The sequence below is a fragment of the Pristis pectinata genome, chromosome 23 (assembly GCF_009764475.1).
Source record: "Pristis pectinata isolate sPriPec2 chromosome 23, sPriPec2.1.pri, whole genome shotgun sequence".
NCBI lineage: Eukaryota > Metazoa > Chordata > Chondrichthyes > Rhinopristiformes > Pristidae > Pristis > Pristis pectinata.
The window spans coordinates 19,941,077-19,960,298 of NC_067427.1; the positions used below are offsets into that span (position 1 = coordinate 19,941,077).

Genomic DNA, 19,222 nt, shown 5'->3' on the forward strand with positions numbered 1-19,222 from the left:
GGCTGGATAGTTACGTCATGAGGGACTGGTATATGTGTTATACCTCCGGGAACAGTGAGCCGCGTTTTCTATTAATGGGATAGGGTTCCAAGATTCTAATGTAGCTTCAATGGTTCTCAGGTGAAATTTAGGGATGCATTATGTGGATCAGGGGAGGGTTCTGGGGATTCCATTGGCAGGGGAGATATTCCAAATCAATAACATAAGTTTGGATCTCTCTTCTGTAAGTAGTAATTGATTGGTGCATTTACTACTGAGACCAAGAGATTTCTGGTAAGCAAAAGTATTAAGGGATATTGAGAAAACATACATTGTCACAGAGCAGCATGATTCCATTGAAACAGGCCAGAGATGCCAAATGGCCCACCTTTGTTCTTATCTTTGTATGATTCTTCATTAGTTGGCTTTCCATCTACAACTCAAGAAGGTTTTCTGATTCACACTGTATTCTGTTACCCTGGCATGTGTTAGGGAAGATGCCAAACAAACCACCTGAAGCAGGGAAAAAGCACCGGGAGACATGAGAAAGGAATTGGTGAAGTGTTATTAAGAGACTGGGAGAGACAAGTGTTATGCACAAGTTATCCATGTGGAATCAGGTTACTGAAATAATGAAGCATGTAAACTCTCTAATTGTAGGAGCTGGTAGAATATTACCAGACACACTCGCTGAAAGAGAGCTTCAAGCAGCTAGATACAGCATTACGCTTTCCATACAAACAACGGGATAGGACTGTTCAGCGTTCAAACTCACGGACTCCAGGTAACTAGATCATTGGTAGGAAACAAGTTAATCCACTGGTCAGTTCCCTTAAATTAGAAGGTGGGGGGTAAATAAATTACCCAAGAGTTTAAGTAAATTATGGGAGAGAGTGATTAACATGAGGGAGTATGTAAATATCGTGATGAGTATGCAATTTGTGAGGTTAATAAGTGTCACACAAGTAATACAAGGAGTAAATATCAATAGGACGGGTAAGGAACAGGGGTATCAGTGAGTGGGTGATTCTGAATATTGGATTGGGTGCCAATTAAGTGAAAATTATTTCAATAGATTGTTGCAATCTTTTTGCCCATTTTATGCTACATTTTCAGCTAGAGTCAATCCAAGAACATTCAGGAAGGTAGTTTTCTGTCAGAACTAACAAAAGACTAATCTCTTTTGTATGATGAGCTGGTTGCCTCTGTGTCCCTTCATGGAGAGATCAGAGGACCTTTCTCTTTCATGGTGAGGCAGTAAGTTTGCTGAAGTTTGGTAGCAAATATTGCAGCCAGTTTAATCAAATCCAGGTGCTATTTTATAGAAGGAGATATTATTTCTGAAAATTGTTGCTTTCTCCTTTTTTGTTCGTGATGCTGTTATATATGATTCTTCTGTTCCTTGCTCATGTACTGACTGTTCCTTTCTTTCTAACCTCCTGCAGCCTCTTCCTCCTCCTCTTCCTACAACTTTGCTTTCCTTAGTCCTCAGGGCTTCAGTGTTGGGTCTCAGAATTCTGCTCCTTTCTGGTCAGGTACAGCTCCCTTTACTAACATCTCTGACTCACTACCAAAGCCCATGAGACAAGCGCAGGTGCCTGTGTTGACGTATCACTGGCAAAGCCAGAAACCTTGAGCCAACTCCAGATCAGGGAGGAAAATTCCTTCTGCACTAACCAAAATTTACTCTGCAGGTTTGACAGAAAACTAGTTCCGTGTGTGAGATAGATTCTCGGGCCCCATTATAACTGAAACATGAATATCAATGTTGTGTGAGCAATAAAGAGACACGTCCATTGTAACGTACTTTTACATAATTTCAAATCATCCCAAAGTACTACACAGTACTTTTAAAATGTAGTTGCTCTTGCAATTACAAGAAGAGTGCAATTCAGTGAGCAACACGCTTCTCAAAAGGAACTTTAATGAGCAACTATGATTTGCTGCCATTCTGTTTCTTGGTGAACCTTGGCTGAACCTAACAGCAATGGTTGCCAGGAACAATAAGGTCTTGCATGAATGAGCAAAAAGCTTGAAGACCCCGCCATGCACCAGTGACATGGATTGCATTCCTGTTGTTTGCCTATTTTCTTGTTAACCTTTGCTGAAGTTTAGTTTGTGTGTCTGGACAGTGTTCAATCCTCGACCCATCGGCATGGCAATAGCACGATATAAATTTGCAGCCCGTGACATGCGAGAGCTCTCACTGCGAGAAGGAGACACAGTGAAGATCTACAGCAAGATCGGAGGTGACCAGGGATGGTGGAAAGGTGAAGCAAATGGCAAGGTAAGTGTCAGTGAAACAGGAATTGGAGTATGTTCCAGGGCACGTGATTCACCAAACCATATCTTGCTTCCTCCTTACTCCCAATGTCTTTTTACATCCCATCTTGATTAACGCTGTTATGCTCACTTCCTAGACCTTAAAATGTTCTTCTCATTCTAAGTTCATTTATCTGCTTTTTTCCTCATGCTGTTGATTTACCATCTCATTAGTCATTGGAAATAGGAGCAAATAACTCTTTACTCTTTTAGAAACTAGCACGGCAATAAATGCTGGGCTCAAACAACATTCAGATTGTGCAAACAATTCAAATAAATAGGGACACACGACTACAGATTCTGGAATCTGGAGCGACAAACAAGATGCTGGAGGAACTCAGCGGCTCAGACAGCATCAATGGAGGGAAATGGACTGTCGACATTTCAGGTCGATACTCTTCATCTGGACTGAAAGATAGAGGGGAGATAGCCAGAATAAAGAGGTCCCCTCAGCCTTTTATAAAAGGTTCCCTTCACCCTTTTATAAAGGCTCTCTCCCCTCTATCTTTCAGTCCAGATGAAGGATCTCAACTGGAAACGTCAACTGTCCATTTCCCTCCACAAATGCTGCCTGACCGGCTGAATTCCTCCAGCATCTTGTTTGTCGAAATCAAATGAACAAATAGATTCAAGATCTTGATCTGAAGCTTAACAACTTAACTTTCCCTTCTTAATTCCAGCCACTCATCCCAGTTAACATCCAGTGAATCTGCAGAACATTTTCTTGTCAGTACTGTCAGCAAAAGCCCTTGGAAACTTAAATCAATTTTTCTTAAATAGAGAAAACACATTATGTTACACTTTAGTGTAGTGTACCACTTTGGGTTCTGAATCATCTATCTTTAGAAGTACCTGTGACTGACCTGATTAAATTCTTTCTTCAAGTGTTTAGTATTTTCTCATTTTTCTCACACATACAGTATATATTTCCTTACAGTACAAAAGAAGGCTGGTCTGTCCTTTGAGCTGGCATCAGTCCTGCTCTCCCACTTATTTCCATGTAACCTCTCTCTCATACATATGCCCAACAGCTCCTCAACCACTCTTGCAGCTTTCAAAAAAACTGAAGACTCACCAGATTATGATAACCTGATATCAAAGTAGGGTGAAACTAATAGTAACTTCCTCCTCAAACATGGACACACACACATACACTAATGCCAAGAGTATGCTTGTAAACACACTCTCGTGTACATTAGATTCTGATCTTGTCCTTGCATAATGGTCCATAGAACTTCACTGCAGTGTAATAAAAGAGCAAACTCTTTTTGTTAAAGAGTAAATAAATAATAAGGGCATCTACAGTCCTTTGACATTGATATATCCAGAGCCTGGGAAGTAATTGGCTCCTGGATTTTGTGTTTAGTGGTTGCTTTTTGTTTTGAGTGTAATTGTTTTTTTTCCTCAACGGCAGATTGGTTGGTTTCCCTCAACGTATGTTGATGAGGAAGGAATGCCATGACTGGTGGATGCAATATCACCCATTCTGGAAGAACATAGCATGCACATCTGATATCCAAAACCCAGAAAGAGAGTGCTGATGACAAACAGTCTTTCATCATCCTTACTGCTTTTTCTGTTGAGACTTTTCATAACTTTCAGACTGATTGCCACGAGTATCCCAATGTTGTATATAAGTTCCTTTTTCAGAAAAGCCAGTCAGAGTTAGAAATAATTTTTAGTAGGGTGTGCAGAGGCATGTGTGTATGGAATTGTGTGTGTGTATGTTTGTGTGCATTCCTGGGGGAAAGTGGGGTTTTTTTTAAGGATGTATGGGGTATTGTTGATGTGTGCCTGTTAGTGTGAGAATCCTTTCTAAAATCATTGTAATTATTTTACCAATGCCACAATGTATGTGAATATTTTAAGGAATGTTTTTAGGCTGATGCCAATGTATATATTTGGGTTCATTGTGGGTTGAATGGAATTCTAGTTAAAATTATCACAGAATTTGTTTAGGAATGAATTGAAAATGTAAATTGGTACAATTTTTTTGCACTGTTAACATGGTTAATGCAACTGGTTTGGAGAGAAACTGGGATAATCTGATTCCTGGTATGCTGCTTGTAGGAAAGAACCAGGGCATGGATTTCAGTGCAAGTCACTGACTGGAGTTTTGGGACAGAGAAGCTGATTGGGCAGAGATTTGCAACTCAGACTGTAAATGTTTCACATAAAACAACAAATAAAAGCAACTGTTTCTTTTAATTTTCTGAATGTTGTGTTCAGGAAGTTTCAAATCTTTCTTGTGATGTCTGTCAGACACAATCCAGCACTTAAAACCACTACACTTGCGTTCTAGCCAGAAGTGGGGAATGTTACAAAAGTCAGTTTCTGTGTTCATAGAGTCAGAGCAATGCAGCATAGGTATAGGCCCCTCGGCCCAGCTCGTCCCAACTACCTGCTTTAGGCCCATATCCCTCCAAGCCCACCCCTCCATGTACCTATCCAAGTACTTCTTAAATGATACTATTGTACCTGCCTCAACCACTTCCTCTGGCAGCTCGTTCCACATACCACCCTCTGCGTGGAATAAGTTATCCCTCAGGTCCCTTTTAAATCTTTCCCCCTCACCATAAACCTATACCTCCTAGTTTTGGACTCCCCTACCCTGGGGAAAAGACTGTTACCATCCACCTTACCTGTGCCTCTCATAATTTTAAACACTTTAAGGTGTTATTCTCCTATGTTCCAAGGAACAAAGACCTCACCTGGCCAACCTCTCCCTATAACTCAGGCCCTCTGGTCCTGGCAACATCTTCGTAAATCTTCTCTGCACTCTTTCCAGGTTAACCGCATCTTTCCTATAACAGTGTGACCAAAATTGGACACAGTATTACAAGTGTGGCCTCACTAACGACTTATACAACTGCAACTTCTGTACTCAGTACCCTGACTGATGAAGGCCAGCATGCTAAACACCTTTTTCACCACCCTGTCTACCTGTGACGCTGCTTTCAACGAACTATGCACTTGTACTCCTAGGCCCCTCTGTTCAATTACGCTCCCTAGTGCCCTAGCATTCATAGTATACAGTAAGCCCTGCTCTGGTTTGACTTTCCAAAATGCATCACCTCACACTTATCTGCATTGAAATCCACTTGCCACTCCTCAGTCCACCTCCTTAACTGATCAAGATCCCCCGTGATCTGCGACAACCTTCTTCACTATCAACAACTCCCCTAAATTCATGTTATCCGCAAACTTGCTGATCAAGCCTTGTGCATTTGCATCCAAGTCATTTATATAAATAATGAATAACAAGGGTCCCAACACCAACCCCTGCAGCACACCATTAGTCACCAGCCTCCATTCCGAGAAACAATCTTCAACCACCACCCTCTGCTTCCTACCTGAGACAATTTTGAATCCACATAACCAGCTCTCCCTGGATTCCATGGGACCTAACCTTCCAGAGCAGCCTGCCATGTGGGACCTTGTCGAAGGCCTTGCTAAAGTCCAAATAGACAACATCCACTGCCCTACCCTCATCTACCCTTTTGATGACCTCTTCAAAAAAAAATCCAAAAGATTCATCAAGCACAACTTCCCAACCACAAGGCCATGCTGACTCCTAATCAGATTTTGTCTATCCAAGTGCTGGTAGATCCTGTCCTTCAAGAATTCCCTCCAGTAACTTCCCCACCACTGATGTCAGGCTGACTGGCCTATAGTTCCCTGACTTGTCCTTGCAGCCCTTCTTAAACAATATAATGACATTAGCCACCTTCTAGTCTTCAGAAACTTCACCAGTAGCTAATAGTGAAGCAAATATCTCCACAAAGGCCTCTGCAATTTTTCCTCTGGCCTTCTGCAAAGTCCAAGGATGCACTCAGTCAGGCCCTGGGGATTTATCCACCTTAATGCGCTGTAAGGCTACAAACAACTCCTCCCTGGTAATATCAATTTTCTCCAAAACATCTCCACTTGTTTCCCTTATCTCTTAAGCAATTATAATGTTCTCTTCAGTAAATACTGAGGAGAAATATTCATTAAAAATCCCACCCATCTCTTGCGGCTTGAGACATAGGCAGCCCTGCTGATCTCTAAGGGGACCTTCTCTCTCCCTAGTCACCCTTTTACTCTCCATATAGCTATAGAACCTCTTGGGATTTTCCATAACCTTACCTGCCAGATCCATCTCATCCCCTCTCTTTGCCCTTCTGATTTCTCTCTCAAGTGTATTCTTAATCTTTTTATAGTCATCAAGGGATTCACTCATCCCCATCCTCCTAAACCCAATGTATGCTTCCTTTGTTTTCCTGACTAGAGCCTCAATATCTCTCACCATCCAGGGTTCCCTAAACTTTACCCTTAACCCTAACAGGAACATGCTGCCCCTGGACTCTTAATATCACACTCTTAAAAGCTTCTCGCTTGTTATTCGTTCTTTTCCCTTCAAACAGCCTCACCCAATTGACCTCTGCTGGATCCTGCCTACTTCCCTCAAAATTAGCCCTGCTCCAGTTTACGACGCAAACCTATGGACCTGTCCTATCCTTTTCCGTCACTATCTTAAAACTATTAGAATTATGGTCACTAGAGCCAAAATTCTCCCTGACTGCCACTTCAGTTACCTGCCCTTGCTTGTTCCCTAAGAGGAGGTCCAGTATTGCATCCTCCCGAGTAGGGCCCTACATATATTGACTCAGGAAACTTTCCTGGACACATTTCACAAATTCCACCCTGTCCAGGCCCTTAACACTCTGTGTGACCCAGTCAATGTTGGGGAAGTTATATTTTTCCTACATCTATGAGCAATTTCTCTAAACACTTGCTCCTCAAGTTCCCACTGACTATTTGGTGTGGGGGGGGTTTCTATAATACAGCCCCACCAGAGTGACCCTCCTCTTCTTGTTAAAAGTTCTACCCATATGGCCCCACTGGGTGATCCCCCCAAGAATGTCATCTCTAAGCACTGCTGTTATGTCCTCCCTTATCAAAAAGGCAACATTCCCTCCTTGCTTACCTGTACCTCTGTCATGCCTGAAGCATCTTTATCCTGGAACATTGAGCTGCCGGTCCTGCCCTTCTCTCAGCCATGTTTCTGTTATGGTTGTAACATCCCAGCCCCCAAAGCCAATCCACACAGTTCATCAGCCTTATCTGTTAAGCCTTGTGCATTGAAGTAAATGCAATTTAACTGAGTATTTTTTCCTTCCCTTTACTGTGCCCTTGGCTCTCCTGATTACTAACCTTTCTCTCGCTGGCTACTGCTGTTGAGTGAGGAAACAGATTCGGGGACTCAAAAGGCAAGGACTCTGAACACAGTCTGGCAGTAAATGATTTATTTACAAAAGACAAGCATGGGAAAATGGTAACAGGAATGACACACACGCACAGTTTATAGTGAGCATGGGAAAATCACAACAGGGGTAAAATACACACAACACAAACTAAGTACATACAATCAAGGAAAAACGGTACAATACCTGCCATTCCTTGACTCAGTGCAGGCATGGCTCTGTGCTACTAGGGACACTAACTAAAACGCTCCCAACCAGTTAACAGTACACACCTCACCAACGATTTCTCCAGCACCGTTCCACAGTACTCAGCCTGGAGTGAAGCAGGGTGGTTCCTTGAAGCTGGCAAAGAGAGAGAGCTGAGCACATGTGGCGCTCTTTATAGTGCTGGAGGGCTGGGGGGGGGGGGTCCAGCCCAGGTAATTTACAAAGGCCAATGGCCTGGTGCCAGCAAGGACTAATCAATTACAAAAGCCAATGGTCAGGTGTGAGCTGATGGGTGCGGTGGGACCAAACCTTGATTGGCAGTGCTGTGTCTTCCAACCAGGAAGGTGGCAGTGCTGTCACGTGACAGCCACAACCCTTCACAATACAATCCACCCATCGGAAGTCACACCACTCACCAATCATTACATGGAATACGGTGAGAAGAAAACCCATATATCATAATAGAAGTCTTACCCTTAACAGACCAATAAATCATGGTAACAACTATTTCTAAACTTAAAGCTTTAGGTTAATATACAGCACTAATGAAAGGCAGGTGTGCTCTTGATAATCTGGCAAGCACAACATAATATACAGACAGCAATAACAACAAGAATGAGAGCAGTCACCCAGTGGATGACAGTTGCCTACCTTCCCCCTAGAGACCCAAACGGCTACCAGTTTCCCCATGAGGTGTCGTGCTGGAGGAACTGGTCCCTTTTTGAATTTTAGCCACCAACTCCCGAATGTGAGCAGCCAAGTGCGTGATGTTCCTTGACTCATCAAGGATAAATGTGCAGCACCCCTTACCAATCACTGCACAGGTACCACCATCCACAGCTAGTAAGTAATCCAGGGCCATTCGATTCTGCAGACCGACCATCCTGACGGCCGTCAGCTCTGCCACTGTCCGCAGCGTCTCGAGCACGCTGGTCATCTAGATGACCTCATGGGACAATCGGGCCGTGCCATACTTGGGAAAGGCTATCATCCAAAACTTCTCCACCTCCATAATGGCCCTCAAGTTCCAGTGGCCGCTGTATGCCGGGTGCTTCCCAATGTCGTCTAGGGCGTGGATATAGGGCACCATAAACACTGGAAAGCAGCAACCGTACCAGCTTGCAAGGAGCCACGGTTCGGCACGGTGGCCGCAAATCCAGTGAGTCCCATTCAAAGTCCAGGGAGCCCCCAGCTTAGCGGCACCATTGGCAGTGGTCACTGAGGCACCCGGATACCAGTCTCGCTCACAGTCACTGTGACTGACTGAAAGGGTGGAACCGTGCTCATTCGGGAGCTGCACCAGCATTCCTTAGGTCTGCTCACTGACTGTGGAATGACCCTGAGAGTCAGGACTTGGGTGGAGGTCAAATTGTAGGGAGGGAAATACTAGTTCCTGAAACATCCACCCCATCGGGGATCGCTGGAAGAGATGTTATGTAGTGGTGAGGGGAGTGGTGAGATTTGGCCATTTGGGCCCCCCAAACAGATATGCCAAAACCCATAGGAGCAAATAGTCTATGCAATCAGTTCATCTGAAAGTCATCCAGCAGGATCGGCATAAGTGGCAGAGCTTCAGGCAGAGATTTGGTCCAGAAACTGAGCGGGACTCTGCGCCCTTGGATCTCCTACCAGAGGCTCCATTCAGCAACCGTCTCACTGGTCGAGACCTGTAATTCAAAAGGGACACCTGCCTGGCAGAGAGCAAGTGGCAGTACTTGTTCAACAGCTTGCTTTGCTGTTTCAAAAGCAGCCTGTTGTTTGGGTTCCCATAAGAATGTGACTTTCTTACGGGAGATTAAACCGTGGCAGACAGTGGGGCTATGAATATCTAAATCCACCACTGCATACTAAGGCTTGGCCTTGCACCCCGCAATGTCCTCTGCTAAGGTGACTATGTCAGGCACGGCGGCAGTGAGGGGGGTGGGGGGCAGACTTGTTGAGGTGGCTGTAGTCCACCGTCATGCTCCACGTCTCATTCTTTTAGTGGATGGGCCAGATGGGACTTGAAGGGAGAGGCTGCGGGTCTAATGACACCCTCCCGCAGTAGGGCTTGGACAGCCTCAGTGATATCTTGGTGTCCCCCACCCCCCCCCCGGCGCTCTGTACTGTCGGCTACAGACAACCTTGGAGGGAGGGGAGACAACAACTGGTTCCCATTTGGCTGCCCCAACTACAACTGTAGCCCGTGTGACCCCGAATGTAAACTTGCCCCTGTTAGTATGGAGGGACTGTCCCACTAAAACATTGCTTCCCAGAATGCACTCAGGCGAAGCAGCTATCAAAACTGTTACAGGTCGAGGAGGTTGGTTCCCAATGGCCATGCGGATCGTGACTTCCCTCGCAGGTAAAAGGGAGCCCCCTAACCTCTCTATTTGCATCTGTGTCCCTTTCCACCCAGCAGGGTCACGCGGGATGCTGGTGTGTTGGGCACCCGTGTCGATGAGTGCCATCCACCTCTGTATGTTCCCCCTTCCCCAATGTACAACGACGGGTATATGTGGCTTCAGGTCTCCTGGGCGGGTGAGGGCGATGGAGCATGTGCGCCGGGGCCCCTGGCCTTCATCCTGTGGGAGGGAGGTGGAGGACTGCCACCCCATGGGTGGAGGTTCCTGCTGGCAGAGGTGGGACATTTCCTGTCTCAGCAGGTCCCAGAGCTCAGCCTTGAGGGCAGGAGAGACTGTTTTGAGTGGGGGAGGAGCAGAGGCAGTGTCGGCGGGGGCAGCCCGTGTGGTCCGGAGGTTGGGGGCGCCCCCTGTGTCTGGCTTGATCCCAGGGTGGTTGTGGGTTTTCCCCTGGCCAGATTTCCCCCTGCAAAGCTCTTTCCACAGCATGTAAATGGTGGAGGTCGGGATCCCATCTATGCTGGCACAGTCCACCCCTGAGCGCCGCAGGTCCAAGTATAGCCATTTGCGTGTAAAACGAGGGGTTGTGTCTCCAGCCCTCGTCTTTGCCCTACAGACTTGGGTTGGCGCCCCTGCTGCAAGTACTGTAGCCAGGAGGGTGATAGCATCCCAGACGGTCTTCCCATTAGCTGGTCCCATGAGGGGCAGGACCACTGGCCTCAAATCGGGGCGTGCAGTGGTGACCAGGTATTTTGCTAGCGCGCTGGTCACCCTGGTATTTTCTAAAAAGTTGTGATCGCAGGCTCCCTCGTAAATGCCGTTCACCAGCGCCCACTCCCTAATGACCCTGGTGCCCTCACTGACCGTGTTCCATTGCGGTCGCCCATGTAAGTCCCACTCGAGAAGGGTAGGGTACTGGACCCTCATGGCAGTCACTACCTGATCCCACAGTGTAGTGCTGTCCCAGATCCCTTCCTGTGGCGCCTGTAGGGCATTGTTGACACTCTACTGGTTGGACAGGCTCTCCAGGGAGCTTGCTTCCTGGTGAGAGAGACTCACATTGGGAGGGCCCCTCATCCCACAGTCAGAGAAGCCATGCGGCCAGGTTCTTGCCCAGCCGCTGGCAGTACCGATCCGCCACCTGGGTCAGCTCCTTGGCTGAGAAATCCCCGGTCTCTGTAGTCTCGGAGTGACCACGGGGAACGTTCCCCTGTGGCCTCCTAAACCTCACCACCACCACCACCCCCCCCCCCCCCCCCACCCACCCCGTGGCGGACCTGGGACTGCGTGGTGACAGGTCGAGCATGCAGGGGTTTGGGTGCATTGGGGGAGGCCGGGTGTGATGGGACCCAGTCTCCTTGGGCACCCCCTCCTCGTCATTATCCATCCATATATTCCCATCCCCCAGCCATGTATCCAGTTTGTTGCTGCGCCGGACCAGAGCTCGAATTTTGATCGGGTCTGGCTGCCGGCCAGACTGGCGGGCTGCCTGCGCCTGCTGCATTTGGATCAGCCTGCAGGCGACCTCAGTTCCTCTGGCCTTGAGGTCGTTGGCTTGGGTTTGGGCAGCCTGGACTGCCTCCTGCAGCGTACAGCAGCACTGCTGGAGCTCCTCTATCTCCTTATCTTTTCGGTGACACATATCTTGTATCTGGTCATTAATCCTGACCTGGCATCTCAGGAGGGACACAAGCAGCCAGAAGGCACCCTTTTGACTCCCCTTAGCCTTGGGGAACCCCGACTTCTTAAGGAAGAGGATCACATTGTGCTCCATTTTCTCACCATGCGGGTCTAACTGCTCCGCCCAGTCCACTGGCTTACCGTGGTCTGCCAGCAAGCTGGCCAAGCTCCCAAATCCCTCCTTCTTATCGGTCCACCTGGGAATCCTATCCTTGATGCCTGCACTGGCTTTCTTGTCCCATTCCATAACGTCCCTCCCTGCATCTGTGTTCAGCCAAGACCTTTGAGACCCTGCTCGCAGCACCAAATGTTGTGAGTGAGGAAACAGATTCGGGGTCTCAAAAGGGCAAGGACTCTGAACACAATCTGGCAGTAAATGATTTATTTACAAAAGACGAATGTGGGAAAATGGAAACGGGAATAACACACGCGCACGGGTTATAGCGAGCGTGGGAAAATTGCAATGGGGGTAAAATACACACACAACAAACTAAGTACATAAAATCAAGGAAAAACAGTACAATATCTGCCACCCCTTGACTCAGTGCAGGCACAGATCTATGCTAGTAGGGACACTAACTAAAACGCTCCCAACCCTTTAACAGTGCACACCTCACCAATGATTTCTCCAGCACTGTTCCACGGTACTCAGCCTGGAGCGAAGCAGGGTGGTCCCTCAAAGCTGGCAAAGAGAGAGCCGAGCACATGTGGCGCTCTTTATAGTGCTGGAGAGCTGGGGGGTCCAGCCCAGGTAATTTACAAAGGCCAATGGCCCGGTGCCAGCAAGGACTAATCAATTACAAAAGCCAATGGTCAGGTGTGCACTGATGGGTGGGGCACGGCCAAACCTTGATTGGCAGTGGTGCGTCTTCCGACCAGGTAGGTGGCAGTGCTGTCACATGACAGCCACAACCCTTCACAATACAACTGCTTTATCCCATGACTTGCTCCTCTCAGACTCCCACCCCCCTGCCAATCTCCTGGCTCTCCTAATTCCCTTCTTGAGTTCTTTTCTGGCTTCTTTATACTCTTCAAGGGCTCCGTTTGATTTTAGCTTCCTAAACCTTACATATGCTTCCCTTTTCTTCTTAACTAAATTCACCACCTCTCTCGACATCCAAGGTTCTCTTACCTTGCCATCCTTCTTACTGGAACATCCCTGTCCTGTACTCTGTGCAGTTGGTCTTTAAACACCTTCCATGTGTCAGTTGTGGATTTGCCCAAAAACAGCTGTTCCCAATTAACTCTCCCTAGTTCCTGCCTAATAGTCTCCTAATTTGCCCTACTCCAATTTAATACTTTCCCACAAGGTCCATACTTATCCTTATCTATAGGTATCTTAAAACTTAAGCAGTTGTGGTCACTGTTCCCTAACTGTTCTCCCACTGAAAGGTCAGTCACTGGGCCAGACTTGTTACCCAACACCAGGTCCAGTACGGCCCCCCCTCTTGTAGGACTTTCTACATATTGATTTAAGAAACCCTCCTGGATGCACCTAACAAATTCTGCCCTGTCTAAACCTATTGCACTCAAGAGGTCCCAGTCTACAATAGGGAAGTTGAAGTCACCCACTACAACAACCCTGTTATTTTTACATCTTTCCTTAATCTGCCTGCATATCTGTTCCTCAATGTCCAGTGACTATTGGGGGACTGTAGTATAATCCCATCAATTGCTATACAACCATCAAAGATGCCTACCGAGCCACCTCCCCTCCCCTGCCCTCACCTTGGTAAGTCAGATCAATGCAAGAAGTGTCAGGAATAAGGGGGATGAACTGAGGGCTTGGATAAGTATGGGGGACTATGATATCGTGGCTATTACTGAGACGTGGCTGACGTCAGGAGAGGAGTGGATATTGAATATTCCTGGTTTTCGGTGTTTTAAGAGGGATAGGGAAGGGGGGAGAAGAGGAGGAGGGGTGGCGATACTGGTCAGGGACACTGTTACGGCTGTGGAAAAGATGGATGTTTTAGAAGGATCATCTCTAGAGTCCGTATGGGTGGAAGTAAGGAACAAGAAAGGAGCAGTTACTCTACTAGGAGTATTCTATAGGCCCCCCGGTAGCAGTAGAGATATAGAGGAGCAGATTGGCAGGCAGTGTTTGGAGAGAAGCAAAAATAACAGGGTTGTTATAATGGGAGACTTCAACTTCCCAAATATAGACTGGAACCTGCTTAGTGCCGAAGGTTTAGATGGGACGGAATTTGTTAAATGTGTCCAGGAGGGATTCCTGACGCAGTATGTTGACAGGCCGACTAGAGGGAATGCCATGTTAGATCTAGTTTTAGGAAATGAACTGGGACAGGTGAAGGATCTATTGGTGGGTGAGCATTTGGGGGACAGTGACCATTGCTCCATAACCTTTAAAATTGTCATGGACAGGGACAGGTGCAGAGAGGACAAGAGGATTTTTAATTGGGGAAGGGGGAACTATGAGGCTATAAGGAGAGAACTTGGGAGTGTAAATTGTGATGTTCTTTTTGAAGGAAAATGTACCATGGAGATGTGGTCGATGTTCAGGGATCTTATGCAGGATGTTAGGGATAAATATGTCCCGGTGAGGCAGAGAAGGAATGGCAGGGTGAAGGAACCGTGAGTTACAAGAGAGGTGAAACAACTTGTTAGGGAGAAGAAGGTAGCGTACATGAGGTATAAGCAGCAAGGTTCAGACAGGGCCCGTGAGGAATATAGGGTAGCGAGGAAGGAACTTAAGAAAGGGCTGAGGAGAGCTAGAAGGGGACATGAAAAGGCTTTGGCTAGTAGGGTTAAGGAAAACCCCAAGGCCTTTTTCAAGTACGTGAAGGATAGGAGGATGGCTAGGGTAAAGGTAGGTCCGATTAAGGACAAAGGTGGGAGAATTTGCCTGGAGGCGGCGGAAGTGGGAGAAGTTCTCAATGAGTACTTCTCTTCGGTATTCACCAGGGAGAGGGGTCTTGATGACGCGGAAGGGAGTGCTGGTAGGCGTAATGTTCTCGAGGTTGTAGATATCAAGAGAGAGGGTGTGTTGAAGTTGTTAAATAATATTAAGACAGATAAATCTCAGGGGCCTGACGGGATTTTCCCCAGGCTGCTTTGAGAGGCTAGGGAGGAGATTTCTGAACTGCTGGTAAGGATCTTTGAGTCCTCGTTGTCCACGGGGATGGTGCCGGAGGATTGGAGGGTTGCGAATGTTGTCCCCTTGTTCAAAAAAGGTAATAGGGATAGGCCAGGGAATTATAGACCGGTGAGTCTCACATCTGTGGTGGGTAAGCTGTTAGAAAGGATTCTAAGGGATAGGATTTATGAACACCTAGAGAATCATGGACTGATTAGGGACAGCCAGCATGGCTTTGTGAAGGGAAGATCTTGCCTCACAAGCCTGATAGAGTTCTTTGAGGAGGTGACCAGGAAGATTGATGAGGGCAGTGCGGTGGATGTGGTTTACATGGATTTTAGTAAGGCGTTTGATAAGGTTCCTCATGGTAGGCTTCTTCAGAAGGTCAGAGGCCAAGTGATCCAAGGAAGCTTGGCTGTGTGGATTAGGAATTGGCTTGCATGTAGAAAGCAGAGGGTTGTGGTGGAAGGAGTTCCCTCGGATTGGAAGGCAGTGACTAGTGGTGTCCCGCAGGGATCGGTTCTGGGACCTCTACTTTTTGTGATATTTATAGATGACTTAGATGAGGGGGTGGAGGGCTGGGTTAGTAAGTTTGCAGATGACACTAAGATCGGCGGTGTTGTGGATAGTGTGGAGGGCTGTCGGAGCTTACAGAGGGATATTGATAGGATGCAGAGCTGGGCTGACAAGTGGCAGATGGCATTCAATCCGGAGAAGTGTGAGGTGGTACACTTTGGAAGGACAAACTCCAGGGCAGAGTACAGGGTAAACGGCAAGGTACTTGGCAGTGTGGAGGAGCAGAGGGATCTGGGGGTTCATATTCACAGTTCATTGAAAGTTGCCTCACAGGTGGAAAGAGCAGTTAAGAAGGCCAATGGGATGTTGGCTTTCATAAATCGCGGGATTGAGTTTATGACCGCGAGGTGATGATGCAGCTTTACAAAACTCTAGTTAGGCCACACTTAGAGTACTGTGTTCAGTTCTGGTCACCTCATTATAGGAAGGATGTGGAGGCGTTGGAGAGGGTGCAGAGGAGATTTACCAGGATGCTGCCTGGATTAGAGAGTATTGAATATGAGGAGAGTCTTAAGGTGCTAGGGCTTTATTCACTGGAAAGGAGGAGGATGAGAGGAGACATGACAGAGGTATATAAAATATTGAGAGGAATAGATAGAGTAGACAGTCAGCGCCTCCTTCCCAGGGCACCAATGCTCAAGACGAGAGGGCATGGCTTTAAGGTTATGGGTGGGAGGTTCAGGTGAGATGTCAGGGGGAGGTTTTTCACACAGAGAGTGGTTGGTGCATGGAATGCACTGCCTGGGGTGGTGGTGGAGGCTGATACATTGGACAGGTTCAAGAGCTTGTTGGATAGGCATATGGAGGAGTGTGGGATGGGGGGATATGCGGGAGGAAGGGGTTAGGTAGTGTGAGGGTGGTTTGATGGACGGCACAACATGGTGGGCCGAAGGGCCTGTTTTGTGTTGTATGGTTCTAGGCTGTGCTCCTCCTCCCTGTGTACAAACAGAAGCTGCAACAAAAGCATCCTGTACAGGAAGGCAGACAGTGCTGGTCTGGGGAAATAGATGAGCTTCTATGTGACTGCTTTGAATCAGTAGACTGGTCCATGTTCAAAGACTCAGCTGCCAGTCTGGATGAGTATGTCACCACTGTCACGGACTTTATCAACAAGTGTGTTGAGGACTGTGTACCAAAGAGGGCAATCCACTCCCTACTGAAGTCCGGGACTGCAGTATTCAAATCAAGTGACCTTGACCTTTATAAGCCCTCCATAAAGCTAACATAGATGCCAAGAGACAACATCAGTCCAAAATTGAGTCCCAGACCAACTGTCAGTTATGGCAGAGCTTACGTGCTATGACGGGCTACAAAACGAAGCCGGGCAGCATCGCTGACGACAGCACATCCCTTCCCAATGAGCTTGTGTATTCTATTCAAGTTTTGAACAGAAGGGGATTGGTTTGTCACCACCCACCCCAACAGCCTCCATCTTAGCGGCCTGAACACATTAACCACTCCACAATTCAACACGATCATCAATGACTTCTCTAAAGACAATCAGGGATAGGCAAAAAATACTGGCCCACATGGGAACATCCAGAGTATTTAAAAACTCGATGGAGGTTGCCTAATATGGAGGTAGAAAAGCAAAATTATGTGGATAGTGAAAATGTGACTTAAGAACTAGGTTCTGCCGGTCCAACAGTATCTGTGGAGAGAGAAACAGAACTAACAACTAACATGATGACTTGCCGATCAGATTGTGGTTGCAAAAGCCTCACCCCAGATGGGAACGGGTTACTGGAGCACCAACGGGATGGCGTAACTCTCTGAGGGGATCAGGGGCATGGTCGTGATCAAGGGGGTGGAAAACACCTGGAAGGACAATGGAGGGAACCAGGGGTTTTGCTTCTTCTTCAGCCCTTTCCCTCTTCTACCTGCCACCTCTCAGCTTATTACATCTACCCCCCTCCCCCACCCACCTACCTTCCCCCTCTCACCTGGACTCACCTATCACCTGCCACCCTGTGCTCCTCCCCCACACCCCACTTTCTTATTCTGGCTTCTGCCCTCTTCCTTTCCAGTCCTGTTGAAGGGTCTCAACCCAAAACGTCGACAGTTTATTTCCCTCCATAGATGCTGCCTGACCTGCTGAATTCCTCCAGCACTTTTTGTGTATTGCTCCAGATTCCAGCATCTGCAGAATTTCTTGTGTCTTGGTTTTGCTCCTTTGTTCCTTCTTGCGTGACCGCAAGAAGCTGCAGAGAGTTGTGGACACAGCTCAGCATATCACGGAAACCAGCCTCCCCTCCCTGACTCTGTCTACACTTCCCACTGCCTCAGAAAAGCAGCCAGCATAATCAAAGACCCCACCCAGCCCAGACATTCTCCCTTCTCCCCTCTCCCATCAGGCAGAAGATATAAGAGCCTGAAAGCGCATACCATCAGGTTCAAGGACAGCTTCTATCCTACTGTTATAAGACTATTGAACAGTCCATCTAGTACGGTAAAATGGACTCTTGACCTCACAATCTACCTTGTTATGTCCTTCCATCTTATTCTCTGCCTGCACTGCACTTCCCCTCTAGCTCTGACACTTACTCTGCATTCTGTATTGTTTTACCCTGTACTACCTCAGTGCACTGCGTAATGAATTGATCTGTGTGCAAGGTATGCAAGACAAGCTCGGTACATGTGACAATAATGAACCAATTCCAATTAATCTCCCAGTCCCTATGCATCCCAAGCTCTCAGTCCTGGGACGTGACCACCGACCGATCAGAATTTCAACCTTAACCCAGCATTTAACAGCGCTCCATCGGCAGGTTGGTATTATCTCCTATGGTCCTTTCTTTTGAACGACATTTTCAGTCCGTTGCTCTTTTCTCTACAGTCCCACGTTGGACTTTTGCTGAGATCCGCCACCGTTGTTTCTTTGAGTTCACGCATGGCTGGAGGTTGAAGTGTTGTTGTCAGCCTGATGATGTGACTTTTAACGCACCGAAGGCTGCCCGTGTTTGGTTTGTTCGTTGGTGAGAGGATAGTCCGCTCGATCTTGGGCAGCCTCAACTGTGATCCGGGAGAGGGGAGGTGAGACCGGAAAGTGGGTGTGACCCCTCGCTGAAGGGGTGGGCAGGGTGGGGGGGTTGAGGGACCTTGGGTTGGGACTGACCCCCGCGGTTGCGTTGAGTCCGGCCGGAGTCCTCTATTTGATCGACGGCCAACCCAGCCGCTGCGTCCACTCGCCGACGCGGTGCCGAGCTCTGGGGTGGGGTTGGAAGACAGGTGAGGAGAGGGCGGCCTGGAGTGGGGAGAGGGGAGATGGTTCGGCAGCGGGGCCGGACAGCACTCATGGGCTGTGTCCTCCTGCCGCCGCGGTTCGCCGAGTCAGACCGATGGTACTCGGTGTGCGAGAGAGCGCGGGGTTGGGAGCGGGACTCCTCGTCCCCGCTGGGTCTGGAAGTGGGGGCCAGACCCGGGACACTTCAGCCCCTCCTGCCCGGATGTCCCTCTCGTACGCTCTGGTTTCTCCCTCCCCCTCCATCTCCCCTAGATCTGTCCCCTCAATCTCCCTCCCCTCCCCTCCCCTCTAGACCTGTCCCCTCAATCTCCCTTCCCTCCCCTCTCCACCCCAGCTCCCTCACCCCCCCCACGATCTCCCTGTCCCTCGATCTCTTTCACCCCACCTCAACCTTCCTCACCCCCCCCGATTTCCCTCCCCCCACCTCCCCCCCGATTTCCGTCACCCCACCTCCCCCCCCCCGATTTCCGTCACCCCATCTCGATCTCTCATCTAGTCCCCTTCCTTCCTGCCATCTCTCTGCGTCGGG

At 48.1% G+C, this 19,222-nt stretch overlaps 2 protein-coding genes across 4 annotated transcripts in view; both read left to right on the forward strand.

Annotated features, from left to right (window-relative positions):
* LOC127582142 (guanine nucleotide exchange factor VAV2-like) overlaps positions 1-4,509 on the forward strand; it is a 131,361-nt gene extending 126,852 nt beyond the window's left edge. The window contains 4 exon segments of the mRNA XM_052037190.1: positions 640-763; positions 1,425-1,514; positions 2,112-2,266; positions 3,716-4,509. Of these exon segments, the coding sequence (XP_051893150.1) occupies positions 640-763; positions 1,425-1,514; positions 2,112-2,266; positions 3,716-3,763 (417 nt within the window). The 3' untranslated portion in view covers positions 3,764-4,509.
* A 13,486-nt stretch (positions 4,510-17,995) lies between these two features.
* The window catches only part of sardh (sarcosine dehydrogenase), a 43,595-nt gene continuing 42,368 nt past the window's right edge, over positions 17,996-19,222 (forward strand). The window contains exon 1 of one of the 3 annotated variants that reach the window (XM_052037243.1): positions 17,996-18,217. In XM_052037243.1, coding sequence (XP_051893203.1) covers positions 18,065-18,217 — 153 coding nt within the window. In that variant the 5' untranslated portion in view covers positions 17,996-18,064. Of the gene's footprint in view, positions 18,218-18,304; positions 18,483-18,547; positions 18,678-19,222 lie in introns of those variants that run through there. The other 2 variants (XM_052037245.1, XM_052037244.1) reach the window with 2 other exon arrangements.